Source organism: Amaranthus tricolor, chromosome 17, assembly GCF_026212465.1.
Source record: "Amaranthus tricolor cultivar Red isolate AtriRed21 chromosome 17, ASM2621246v1, whole genome shotgun sequence".
Classification (NCBI taxonomy): domain Eukaryota; kingdom Viridiplantae; phylum Streptophyta; class Magnoliopsida; order Caryophyllales; family Amaranthaceae; genus Amaranthus; species Amaranthus tricolor.
Window position 1 is genome coordinate 8,246,394 of NC_080063.1, and position 13,593 is coordinate 8,259,986.

At 39.0% G+C, this 13,593-nt stretch overlaps 1 protein-coding gene across 2 annotated transcripts in view; it reads left to right on the forward strand.

Moving 5' to 3' along the window:
• Window positions 1-458: 458 nt before the first annotated feature.
• The window catches only part of LOC130804389 (protein LNK2-like), a 46,251-nt gene continuing 33,116 nt past the window's right edge, over window positions 459-13,593 (forward strand). For both annotated transcript variants that reach the window (XM_057668807.1, XM_057668808.1), the window contains exon 1: window positions 459-872. In XM_057668807.1, the coding sequence (XP_057524790.1) occupies window positions 849-872 (24 nt within the window). In that variant the 5' untranslated portion in view covers window positions 459-848. The remainder of the gene's footprint in view (window positions 873-13,593) is intronic.

The following is a 13,593-nucleotide window of genomic DNA, read 5'->3' on the forward strand; positions in this document are numbered from 1 at the left end:
TAACACAAAGAATTAAATATACTTGATAATGGTTGATAAAGGTTTAAGAAAAACAACATATAATAATCTTATAAAGAAGTGATATCTATACTATCTCGATTTGGTCTAATATTAGGGATATGAATTGGAAAAAATTAGGGTGAAATAATACGAAATAAGTCAGCCAATAACTTAAAAAAAAAAAATCTAATATTATGGGTCGGCGAGTACCTAATTAAAATTATTTTGTGGCCTATGACCGGACCCGTAATAATTTATTTTTTATATAAATTGACTCGTCATTTAAAATGCGGATCAATGAATCGGATCAAGCGGATCGAATCAAGCAATTGAGGTTTCTTTAACTCACAAGAGTTTCTGTATCTAACGCGGGCCACAAAAACAAGGCACACTCGTATTTAAAGGTCATTAAAACACTACAATTTTAAAAATTATAAAAAACAAAAATAAAAATGCAAATAGACAAGAAAAAGACACAACCAATGAAAGGGGTGCAATTGATACGGAGACTGGAAACATCTTTTAACACCACAAATTAGATACGCTCTTCTTCGCCAAACTTTGTTCACACGTGTCAAATTTCTATATCCCCTCTTTCTCTCTCTAGACCTCTTGCTTCTCCTCTCTTTCTCTCTCCTCTCTCCTCCTCTCATCTTTGCTACTTGCGTCTTTTCTGGCTCTCTTTTCATCTGCTCCAACTCCCGCTACTTTTCTCGATTTTTCTCTTCAGTTTCGTCTGGAAAGTAGGTAGGGTTTTCAATTTCCATCTGAATTTTAATTTGTAAGTTGGAATTGGAGATTTGCAAGTGGAGTCAAAGGGCGATGGGGTGATCTTTCAGCTTTTGAAGATGTTTGATTGGGACGACCAAGAGGTATTTTTTCTTCTATAATTGATTTTCAATTGTACTACTATTAATTTTGGAATTTGGCGGGATTTTGAACGGATTATTTGGAGGAAACAGCTCAAGCAATTTAAAGCTATTTTTCGGTCAATGTGCGTAATTTGATCTTAAACAGTGAGTAATGGGATTTTCTTATAACAAGCATGTGGTTATAGTAGAGAATTTAATTTCTGCCACATTTACTTTCAACTCGTTGTAATTGATGAGAAAATTGAATTAGCATTTGAAGGAATTGTTGTGTAATTTGGATAATTAAGTACTATGCTCCTAATCTCAATGATTTAGTATTTTTTTCTAAGTTCTTTGTTTTTGGTTGAGTGATTGTTTATAGTGGGTGGTATAACATATTAGCTTTAAATCATATAGTATCTAATACTTTAATATATAGGTGATATTGAACTGAGAGTACAAACCAACACTATATGAAATTTAGGCAAATTCTAATTAGAGTAGGATTAGGAGGAAGATGCGAGGCAAGGGATTTTAGAAGTTAGGCGTTTTTTAGGGAAAGGTGGAAGCTTTTTTGTGCTTTTAAGGTTAAGGTTGAAAAGAGAAGTGTAGATGATGAAAGACAAATAAAGGAGGGAAAGGATTAGGACTTTGGGAAAATTGGCTATGAGAAGGTCAGATAGGGTTACGGTGTTTTGAGACTTTGGATAGGAGATAGATTCAAAAGTTGAATCTTTATGGGGTTTATATGAGAGGGACGAATGGCGTGGGGTTAAAAGAGATTAGGTTTGTTATAAGTAGGCTTTGATTCACAAGCAAGTGAACCCAAAGATGAGTTGGCAAACGAATGTTGTCAGATGATGATAACGATGGGGGATGCGGGCGGTGTTTGGCGTGAAGGAAATTGGCACAAGGAGGATGTCAATATTGTGGAGTTTAAACAACTTAGCGAACATAATTTGAATCCTATATAGATACGCCACAGAAGTTGAACCAAAGTTTCTTAGAACACAATAACCTTGCTAAAAGGGCTATAAGCTTCTTATTGCCAATCCTAAAAGAGTAACGAAGCTAAACAAGAACAAGAATGTTCTCAAAGGTTTTGATCATAAAATTCACTATCTTTGCCAATCCAATGAAAAATTATATATATTACTTCGGATGATCATTTTCTAGAATAAAATAAATGCAAATAGTAAAAGATATAGCTAATTCCTTTGACTATTCCATTTAGTTGAAAAGATGAAACTTTCCAGCTAGAGAATAAGGCTTGGACAAGTGAATTTTCCTTAAGTAAGGACCTCGCATCTAATCAATGACTTACATGTCAATATGGGTTTTTTTTAATCAACTTCTTATCTTTTCTTGCTCTTTAATCTTCAAAGTGTATCTTCCTACATGAAATTCTATTTTTCCAACTTATATCTTTCATGTATTTAGGAGCAAATCTTGCCTTCAATCTCTCATCTTGAGGTTAAAAGCAACAACACAATACTAATCACTGAATTTGAATATCAAATTCTCGATCATCAAATCTTGCATCATCTCAATTGTTTATTTTGTGGGCTTACCATCTTGATTGTTGACCTTAGACTCAATTGGTATTGGGCTTCTTGAACTATCATGGTTTGGGGGTTTGAAAAACAATTAATGGATGAAACTATCATCATTGGGATAAAGATCAAAGGTTGGACGAATCTCCGTTTTTAGGATATATAGGTATTTCAGGTATTTTAGTATTAGTTAGTTAACTATAAAAAGAGTATTAGTTAGTTGATAGATAATATTAGTGTAAATAAATAAGAGGGGAAATAGAAAATGTGTACAATAACAATGTTAGAGCGTTAATCCAAAAAGGAAATGGAAAGCATCTCTAGAAAAATGTTGTTAACACTTTAGTGAGTTCTTGCTTATCTTGGGATAGTGTAAGCCTTTCGAATGTTGTGTTACTATTCAATATTGTAGTTCTTGAATTGTAATAATACAATCCCATTAACATTTCTGTTGCATGTTGTTTGACTCTTTGCTACACCACATTTTATCAATAGTTTCTTGGTGTTATAGTGTCTAGATTAGTGTCACAAACAATTATTAATTTGCTGGTATGTACTGTAGCCAAAATTGTTTGTTAGCATTTCGGAGCTGACGTTTTGGGTTTAGTCACAATTAGAATATTCGTTGAAATATTTTGACTAAAAAGAAAGGAGAAAAAACAATTAAAGGCACCATTTAATGACAAGCTTGAATTGATTCCGTAGCATTGTTCAATTGACGCTATCCACTTTCTTCCATGACACCTCAAAAGTGTTGCATGCATGGCAGACATATCATATAGTTAGATGATAAAATAAGTTTTCTAGGATACGTGGGAGCATTTGGCGAGTAGGCCTCTCTTGACTTTTTGAATATGGATATTTAGGGCATAACTCTCCTTTCTCCTTCATCCATAATTTCTTCTCCAATAACCCAATTGAAATTTATGACTTGAAAATAACAATCATTCACCAGAAAATTAACTTCACCCATAATGCTTTATCTCTTACATCTTGCCTTTTTGTCACCTCCGAACAATGACTGGTACCGCAACTTACTTGACCTTTTTTCGCCTTCCGGTCCGATGGTCGTTCTAGTTCAACTAAAAGCAACCATGACTGCCGCTGCTGCCTTTTCTCTGGTGGTCTTCCTTGATTGAGGTTCTCGTCCATGGGAGCAATCTTCTATCATCCCGATCATCACTTCTTGCGTTGATACTTCTAGGTCCCCCATCAGACCCATAACACACAATTGTAGCCCTCATCTTCCTTATATTTACGAGTATGTTCTTTGCCCTTATTCTCGTCAAAGGCGCATCAATGATTGTTCGTGATACTAACTTAGACAGCATAACACCAAGAAACTATTGATAAAATGTAGTGTAGTGTAGCATGGAGTCAAATGGCATGTAAGAGAAATTTAAATAGGATTGTATTATTGTAATTTAAGAACAATATTGGATAAAAACACAAGCAGTCGAGAGGCTTGTACTATTTCAAGAATGAGCAAGAACTCACTAAAGTGTTAACAATATTTTTCAAAAGAAGTTTTCCGTTTCCCTTGTTTCTCATTTATACTAACATACTTTATCAACTAACTAATACTAAAATAACTATAATACCCCTTTATCCCATATATGTGAGTCGGTATGCTAGAGGATGTTAGAGTAGATCCCACGACTTGTTTGAGTTGGAGACATAGAAAACGGGTGAATTTTGCTGTTTGGGGGCAAATCCAACTTATAAGCAACTGAGCCAACTCTTGCAATTACCTCAAACGACACATAAAAACGAGCTGACAGTTCTCACAATGGCGGGTGGCAATTTCAAGTAGACCTTGTCACCAATCTCAAAATTCACCGCTCGCCTTTTCAAATCAGCTGCTTGCTTCATCTTTTGTTGTGCTCTTAGCAGATTGGCTCACAACTCCTTAATCATGGTGTCCCTTTCTTATAGTAGTTCCAAATCGAATGATAGGCAGAGGCTCCTACTGTAGAGAGCTTGGAAGGGAGTGTATTAGGTGGACAGGTAAGGGGAAGTATTGTTACAGAATTCTGCCCATTGGCTCGCAACTCCTTAACCATTTGGCCCATTGGCTGCGAGTTTATGAAGCATCTCCAATATGTCTCCAACGCTTGATTTACTATCTCAGACTGGCCATTTGTTTGGGATGATATGCGGTACTGCATAGCAACGTCGTCCTCTGAAGGCGGAATAATTTCTTCCAAAATATGCTCATGAAGACCTTGTCTCGATCAGATACAATAGATGAAGGGAGCCCATGCAGACGAACAACCTCCTTTGCGAATCTGGGTGCCACAGAATAAGCCGTAAAAGGGTGTTTGAGGCCAATGAAATGAGCGTACTTAGTGAGCCGATCGATTACTACCAGAACTTTATCAAATCCCTCTTATCTTGGCAACACTTCTACAAAATCCATGGTGATCTCATGCCATACTTGGGTCAAAATTGGTAAGGGTCGGAGAAGGCTAGATGGGTGACTGTGATAACTTTTGTGCTGTTGGCAAGTAGCACAAGAGCGAACATTCTGGATGACTTGGCTTTGCATCCCAACCCCAAACCATTCTGTTGCTAATCTGAGGTAAGTCTTAAGCTCTCTGTTGTGTCCTCTTAGGGCGGTGTCATGATACTCCTTAAGGAGTTGGGTTATGAAAGAAGAGTCCTTGGAGAGCGCCATGCGCCCTTATATAAAAACTGCCCTCTCTCTAGGGATAACCCGCATACTGATGTTCTTTTCCTTCATAATGTCTTGCTTGATTTTGGAGAGGAAAGGATCTCGGTAACCTTCTGCTCTATGTTCTCCCTATTCACGCTGTGCGTGGACAATAAAAGCCCAAAACTCTATGGAACTTGTTGGTAGGTCCCGATCTGTACTTGATCTTGAAGTCAAACCCCAAAAGTTTGCTTACCCATGTCTGATAGTTTGCACCAACCTCTCTTTATTCCATGATGAATTTCAGACTTCTCTGATCTGTCCACACAATGAACCTTCTGTCCGACACTATGTTTGGATAGCACATTAGGATAGGAAAGAAAGGGAGGGAAGGGTGAGGGGGAAGGGAAGGGAAAGGAAGAAGAGGGTAAGGAGAGAGAGTGTATCTTGTTTGTTTAAAAGGGAAGGGAAGGGAAAAGGAAGGGAAAATGTGTTTTCCTTCCAAATCTTTTGCATAGGAGATATTATATTTTTAACAAAACTTGCCCATGTTTTCCCTTCAAATTCCTTCCCTAAAATCTCTTCCTTCCCTTTTTGTTATCCAAACAAAAGATTCTCCATCCTTTCGAATCTCTCCCCTTCCTTTTCCTCTATTTCTCTTTACAAACATAGTGTAAAAGAACAATGAGTGGACTGATTTTCTTTCATATCTTTTATGCTGCACAACACTTAAGAGTCCTTGGAAGATTATATTTGTTTTTAGATTAAACTTACTATTAGATTAAGAGTAAGATTTCTTTTTTGATGAATAAAAAGCTGCTCATGTATTGTATACCATAGAAAAAATCACGGATGTCGTCGCGATTTGACACAAAATCTCATGATATTACGACTCATTTTGCAGACCTTGCAATGTAAATTGTTTATTTGATAAGAACTATTTTATCATTGTGATTAAAGTTCTCTAGAACATGTATGTTAATCAAAACTTATAGACCTTTAAGAACCTAAGGCACTCTTAAAAAATAATGGTTAATATGTTAGAATAACTGCTTATAATGGCGGTTACTAGGAATGTCAAATAGATCAGGCGTGGTCAGGTTCGTGTTTAGGTTATGTGGCCAGCTCATCTATTTAATTTTCCCTCTTCTACTATAAGTGAATAACAAGTTGGGCTTCTTGGTTGATGTAATCGGCTCCGTACTTGGATCCGGTAACATTACCTGCCCCAAAGACTTCACCTTGTCCTCAAGGTGGAAATGAGGAAAATGGGCAACAATTGTCTGAAAATGTTCCCATGTGGCGTCAGCAAGGGGCAGCCCTCGCCACTTGATTAGAACTTCATCAATGGCAGAAATGTTTTGCTTAGACTTGCGTTACCCCACGACCTCCTCTGGTTCTGTGCGGAGCTCAAGGGAACTAGACAATCGGGGTGAAATGTCCGAAGCTATAAAAGATGATCCCCTAGCTGGCTTCAATTGCAAAACATGAAATACCGAGTGAGTTTTACAAGTAGGCGGTAATCTAGTTTATAAAGTACTTCCCCACGCGAGCTAGGATTTCATAGGGCCCAAAATATCGAGGAGAGAACTTCTCACAAAGGCGACGAGCCAAAGATTGTTGTCGATACGTTTGTAGCTTCTAGAATACCACATCCCCAACTGAAAATTGACACCCCTACGCTTCAAATCAACCATAGCCTTCATATGCTGTTGGGCTTTGAGAAAATGGAATTTTAAATCATCCAAGAGCAGGAGGGAGGCGGTCATACAAGGCCTGGAAAGGAGACATCCGAATGGAAGAATGGGTGGAAGTGTTGTAACAATACTCCGCTCAATGAAGCTACCGAGACCAATGTGATGGTTGACCATAAACAGAACACCGTAAGTAGGATTCCATCGCCTTATTCACAATTTCTGTCCGGTCATTAGTTTGTGGATGATAGGCCGTGCTACGTCGTAATTTTATCCCTTGGAGATGAGAAAGATCTTGCCAAAACAAACTCATGAAAACTTTATCTCGATCGGAGACAATAGACAGAAGGAACCTATGGAGTTTGACAACGTCCTTGACAAAGAGAGTCGCAACTGAAATAGCAGAAAAGGATGTCGTAAGCCAACAAAATGAGCGTACTTAGTTAATCGGTCCACCACTACTAAAACGGTACCGAATCCACCATAGCGGGCAAGAGCTTCGACAAAGTCCATTGAGATGTCCTCCTATACTTGAGAAGGAATGGGTAGGGGTTGTAGTAACCTGTTGGAAACTGATTAGATGACTTATTTTGTTGACATACATGACATTCTCGAACAAACTGAGAAACTTGCTTATGCATACCCACCCAAAACCAATGATTTGCCAGACAAAGGTACGTCTTGAATTCCCTATTGTGGCCTTCGATAGTTGAACTATGGTACTCCAATAAAAGCTTTAGAATGAAAGAAGTACTAGGAAGGACCAAGCGTCCTTTGTAAAGAAGGCGACCCTTATCGAGTGAAAAACCACAATGAGCATCAGAACCATCTAGCAATTGCCGCAGAATCGAACTCAGGAAGGGATCACTCTTGACTTGTGATTGGAGCGTATCCCATGGGATCACACTCTGAGAGAGCAAGTTATTAAATGCCATAAAAGAGAACGAAGAATGGCGTGGGCATCGCCGCCTGCTTTGTAACCCCGGGTTTGAACTTGATTTCGAAATCGTACCATGCCACTTTTGAACCGCAAGCACAATTGCCATCAACTCTTTATCGTATATAGGCTTTGATTGGCCACGAATCCCCAAGGCTTTACTAAAATAAGCAATCAGATGAGAATCTTGGGAGAGCACTGCACCCAAATCATGACCAGAAGCATCGGCTTCCACCACAAAAGGAAGCTCAAAATCAGGAACGCGAAGGACCAGAGCTTGCACCATTGCTTCCTTAAGGGCACCGAAGGTGACCTCTGTCTCACTATTCCAATTAAAACAATCCTTCTTCAATTGTTGTGTAAGAAGTGTTTCTATATGCGCATACCCCTTAATAAATTGGCGATAATATCCAATGAGACCCAAAAAACCACGGAGCTCCTTCAAAGAACGAGGACACGATCACTCACGCATAACCTGCACCTTGGATTGATCCATAGTCACTCCTAAAGCTTGTGCGCTAAATAAGTAACGTCGTGGAGACCGAACTCACATTTTTTCTTATTGACTTTTAATCTGTGAGATAAAAGCTTAGAGTTATAGCCAAATGCTGGGCATGATCCTGCATAGATGAGCTGTAAAACAAAATATCATAAAAGATAACTAATATGGACTTGCATAAATAAGGGAGAAAAACATCATTCATCAAAGCTTGAAACGTAGCTGGTGCATTGGTTAGACCAAACGGCATGACGAGAAACTCATAGTGGCGGTCATGAGTACGAAAAGCGGTCCTAGGGACATCTGAGCTCGCCACCCGAATCTGATGATAATTGGACTTTAAATCCAACTTTTAGAAAACTGACGCCCATGTAACTCGTCGAGTAACTCTTCAGTCATAGGGATGGGGTATTTATACGAACTGTTTCTTTGTCCAAAGCGCCGTAGTCGACTCAGAAACGCCAAGAATTGTCCTTTTTATTTACCAACAAAACCGGACCGGAAAACAAACTACAAGAAGGTTGCACAATCCTCCCCGTCAACATGTCTTCCACCATTTTGTCATCTTCGTCTTCTGTATTATTGGGTAGCAGTAAGGACAGACTAATAATGGATTCATACCCTCTTTCAAAACAATGCGATGCTCATGACCCCGCAACGGGGGCATCCGTTTGGACATGGCAAAAACATAACCTTAATGAAGCAAGACCTCCTGTAGGGGACTTGGAACAGTAGCCGTATTAGGATTAGCCTCAAGGGAGGACAATTGCACCTTGTTCAACTCAACCAACAACCCGCCCCAACTTTGTGGATGGATTTGATCATGGATTTCAACGTTACTTGAGACCGCTCCAAGGATGAATCGCCACATAAAATAACCTTTGAGCCATTCCATTGAAATTGCATAATATGTAGTTTCCACTTAGTCGAAATATTCCCAAGTTTCTCTAACCATAGAAAATCGAGGATGACATCGGCATTGCCCAATTAGAAAGGGAAAAATTTTTTTAACAACCTCAAGTGCACTCAAATCATGTCGAACATTTTGACACTTTCCTTAGCCACCAATCATCCCACCATTACCCAAAGAAACTTGAAATTTGCCCGTAGGAGACGCAGAAATTCTTTGCTTCGAAATAACAGTCAAAGAGATGAAATTATGAGTCGCCCCGGGATCCACCATAACCACAATCTCTATGCTATTGATACGTCCCTTCAACTTCATTGTCTTAGGGCTGTAAATACCGACCACCGAATTCAGAGACACACAAATAGGCGAATGTGGCTCGAGTTCCGAACCATCCATCTCATCAGAGATGACATTGAATTCATCAGGACCCAATTCTCCATCATCATCCATCACTAACATCACAGTTAATTCACGTCGTTTACACTTATGGCCGAGGTGCCATTTTTCATCGCATCGGAAACAGAGACCCCTACTTCGTTTCTCTTAATACTCCCATCTGCCAAACTACTTTGTTTTATGACGTTTCATCCCCAAACCGATGGTCAAACAGAGATCGTCAACAAAGCTTTGGAATCTTGCCTACGATGCTTCACTTATGGCAAACCTAAACAATGGACTAAATGGCTTCCGTGGGCTGAATTTTGTTACAATACAACTCCTCATTCCTTCATACGTATGTCCCAATTCCAAGATTTATATGGGAAGCCTCCACCTCATTTAGTACGCTTTGGGCATGGACACACTTCGGTTGATAGTGTTGAGCATTTACTCCAAGAACGGGATGCCATGTTGGATGAAATTCGATTCTCTTTGGTTAAGGCACCACAAAACATGACACATTATGCCAATTCCAAACGCTGTGATATGGTTTTTTCCGAAGGTAATGCTGTCTTTTTAAAGCTTCAACCATATCGTCAACACTCTCTTTCTTGTTGCCTTCATGAAAAGCTAGCCCCACGTTATTATGGGCGTATAAGATCACTCAAAGGTTGGACAAAGTGGCATATCGTTTGGCTCTACTTTCTCATTGCCGCATTCATTCGGTTTTCCAAGTGTCACAATTGAAACCAACTGTTGGCATCTCAGAGTCAATTTATATTCCCTCTTATTTTTCTTTACTCTCACCTTAAGGACATGGTGCAACTTGGTCACACCTACACAACATAAGGGAATGAAAGTGTATCAAAGGAGCAAGAGAAAGGGGGCCTAAATGATGAGGTGGCGGGTTGTTATAATTCTATTATTAGGGGGTATTAAGGGAAACCTTCTAGAAGGAGAATCTTGTAACCAATCTAAATGGGCAGGAGGTTATTAGGTCTTGTTTAGCTCTAAAAATATGATTATGTAATAGTTATTAGATATGCAATGAAATACAATTACATTCTCCTTCCTCAATATTCTTCTCTTCTTCCATAATTCTCTCTACTTTGTGTCTCTTCCTTTTCTAATTCTTCTTAACTCTTTTGAACTTCATTTCTAATCTCTATTTTTTTCTTCTCTTCTTCTTTAAAGCAACGTCTGTTAATTGATTTATAACATCAACCCATTTAATTAATTGGGTCAAGAATATGTGATGGATCTAGCACCCTTACATAGCCTAAGGCCATCCCTACAATACATTACAACAGAAGAAGGGGTAAACAAATGACGTAGTCTTGGTTCCACAAAAAGGAATATTTCGGTTACGCATTTAGCTAAGTGTGGGGCCAGTTGTCAGGTTGTTACATTCTATTTTGGGTAGGAGAAATAAATATTTTAGTAGATTCTATATACCAGTTGTCAGTTTGTTACAGAATGGACCTACACTTTCTTCTAAACCAACATGCATCCCTACCATAAACCTACCTAACTTTTTCATAAACCTTCTTCTCTTCCCAAACACTATTGCAAACCCGACACTTAATTTTGCTCAAATCTACCGCCTACCACCATCTTCTTCCTAGCGACCATACTCAAAAGAAAGTTTTAGGGAATGTGCGCCGTCTTTCAGACCGGGAATTTCAGGAGAAATGTAGCAAGGAGCTTTGTTTTCATTGTAATGAGAAATGGAACCTTGGTCATAAATGTAAAAACAATGAGCTTAATGTTATATGGGTTATGGACTTATAGGAGAGGAGAATGATGAATGGGCGTTTCTTGAGGATGATCTGAAGTCTGCGGACCCACCAGTCACTCCGGTCAGTGCTTGTCTCAATTCTTTGATTGGCCTAAATAATCTTAAAACCATGAAACTTTTGGGGAAAATTCTGGGAGAGGAGGTAGTAGTTATGAAAAATCCCGGAGCTACACATACTTTCTTATCCTTAGCCGTAATCCATAAAACCCATATTCCTATCCACCCTACAGCCGACTTTGGCGTGACCTTGGGAACAGTTTGTTCGGTGACGGGTAGTGGCGAATGTCAAGAGGTGTTGTTAGGGTTGGGTACCTTGGAGATCATGGAGAATTTTTTTTCCGTTGGAGTTAGGCACTTTGGATTTCATTTTGGGTATATAGTTACTTGAGAAATTAGGAACTGTATCCACTAATTGGAAATTGCACGTTATGTAGTTTCAATGGCAAGGGCGTAAGGTTATCCTAAGAGGTGATCTGTCCCTTGGATGTTCTAACGTGTCTTTGAAATCCATTTTGAAGACGTTTAGGAAAGAAGGTGGCTGTATGTCAGTGGAGTTGAATGGAGTGGAGGTTGGCAGCCTTCCAGAATCACTGACTTTTATTCCTCAAGACATTCAATAGGTCCTTTCCCATTTCTCTTCTATTTTTTATTTACCTACTGGTTTGCCTCCTTTCTACCCAAAGGAATACTATATTATTCTAAAAGATGAGTCTAATCCCGTGAGTGTATGTCCATATTGTTATCCCTAATTATAAAAAGAAGAAATTGAGCGTATGCTTGGGAACGTGCTTTTGTATTATACAACCATCCTGTAGCCCTTTTTCTAGTCTTGTTCTTGTTAAGAAAAAAGATGGGTGATGATGCTTTTGTGTAATTTTCTGAGCCTTGAACAAAGTCACAATCCCCGATAAATATACCATCCCCATCATTGATGAATTATTAGATGAGCTCCATAGTGCCAAATTCTCTTCCAAGCTTGACCTCACTTCTGGGTATCACCAAATCCTGGTTTGAACCGAGGATGTCCACAAAACATCCTTCCGCACTCATGAGGGCACTATTAGTTTTCCGTCATGCCATTTGGTTTGACAAATGCCCCTGCGACATTTCAATTCCTAATGAATGAAGTTTTTCGTACCTTCTTATGCCGTTTTGTTTTGGTGTTTTTCGATGATATCTTGGTCTATAGTCCTTCTCTTTCAGAAGATGTTCAGCATTTGTCCATGGTACTGGACTTGTTAGATCACCATTCATTGTATGCTAATTAAAAAAAAAAATGAATTCGAGTGGACTTCTGTGGCTTTGTGGCTTATTTAGGACATGTAGTCTCTGAACTTGGGATAGCAGTGGACTCATCAAAAATTGCAGTTATGCTAGCTTGGCCTAGACTAAAAACTGTAAAGGAGATTAGGGGGTTCCAAGGTCTTACAGTCTGTTATCGGAAATTTATCGGGGAGACGCTCATATTGCCACGCCTCTTACTAATCAATTGAAATTGGATGCTTTCAATTGGGAAGATGAAGCTACTGTGGCTTTTGAAAACCTTAAAAAGGCTATGACTCAGGCTATAGTGTGGGGTATTCCGAATTTCCAACTTCCATTTGTGGTGGATGTCGATGCATCAGGCCGTGGATTAGGGGCGATATTATCTCAAAATTGTCATCCTATAGCATACATCAGCTAGGCGTTGAGTGTTTGAGGTCAGGCGAAATCCATTTTATGAAAAAGAACTTATGGCCATTGTCCTAGCTGTGCTTAAATGGCGCCATTATCTTTTGGGCCGTCATTTATTATTTGGACAAATCATCAGAGCCTTCAATTTATTATAGAGCAACTTGAAGTTGGGGCCGAATACCAAAAGATGGGTAAGCAAGTTTGGGTACGATTTTGATATCAAATTCAAACCTGACTCTTCTAAATTAAGCTGTCAATGCTTTTTATCATCATCCCTCTATCTCTGCTCTCCTTCTGAACTCTCTGATATCTACTACTTCAGTAGACTAGGCCGATCTACAACACCAGCTTACATTTGACCCATTTTTGGCTTCCATTATTCATCGTTGTACTTCGAGTGACACTCCTTCATGTGGTTATTCATTCGAGCAGGGTAGATTATGGTATAAAGGCGGAGTGGTTCTCCTCGCAACTTTTTTTTCATTCTCAAGCTACTACATGAGTATCACAATACAGTTATCAGAGGGCATAATGGCGGATTTAAAACTTTTTTGTGTTTGGCCGAACAATGGTTTGGGTGGATATGCACAAGCAGGTCACTCAATATGTTCGTGATTGTGTGGTGTGTTAACGATAGAAATTATTT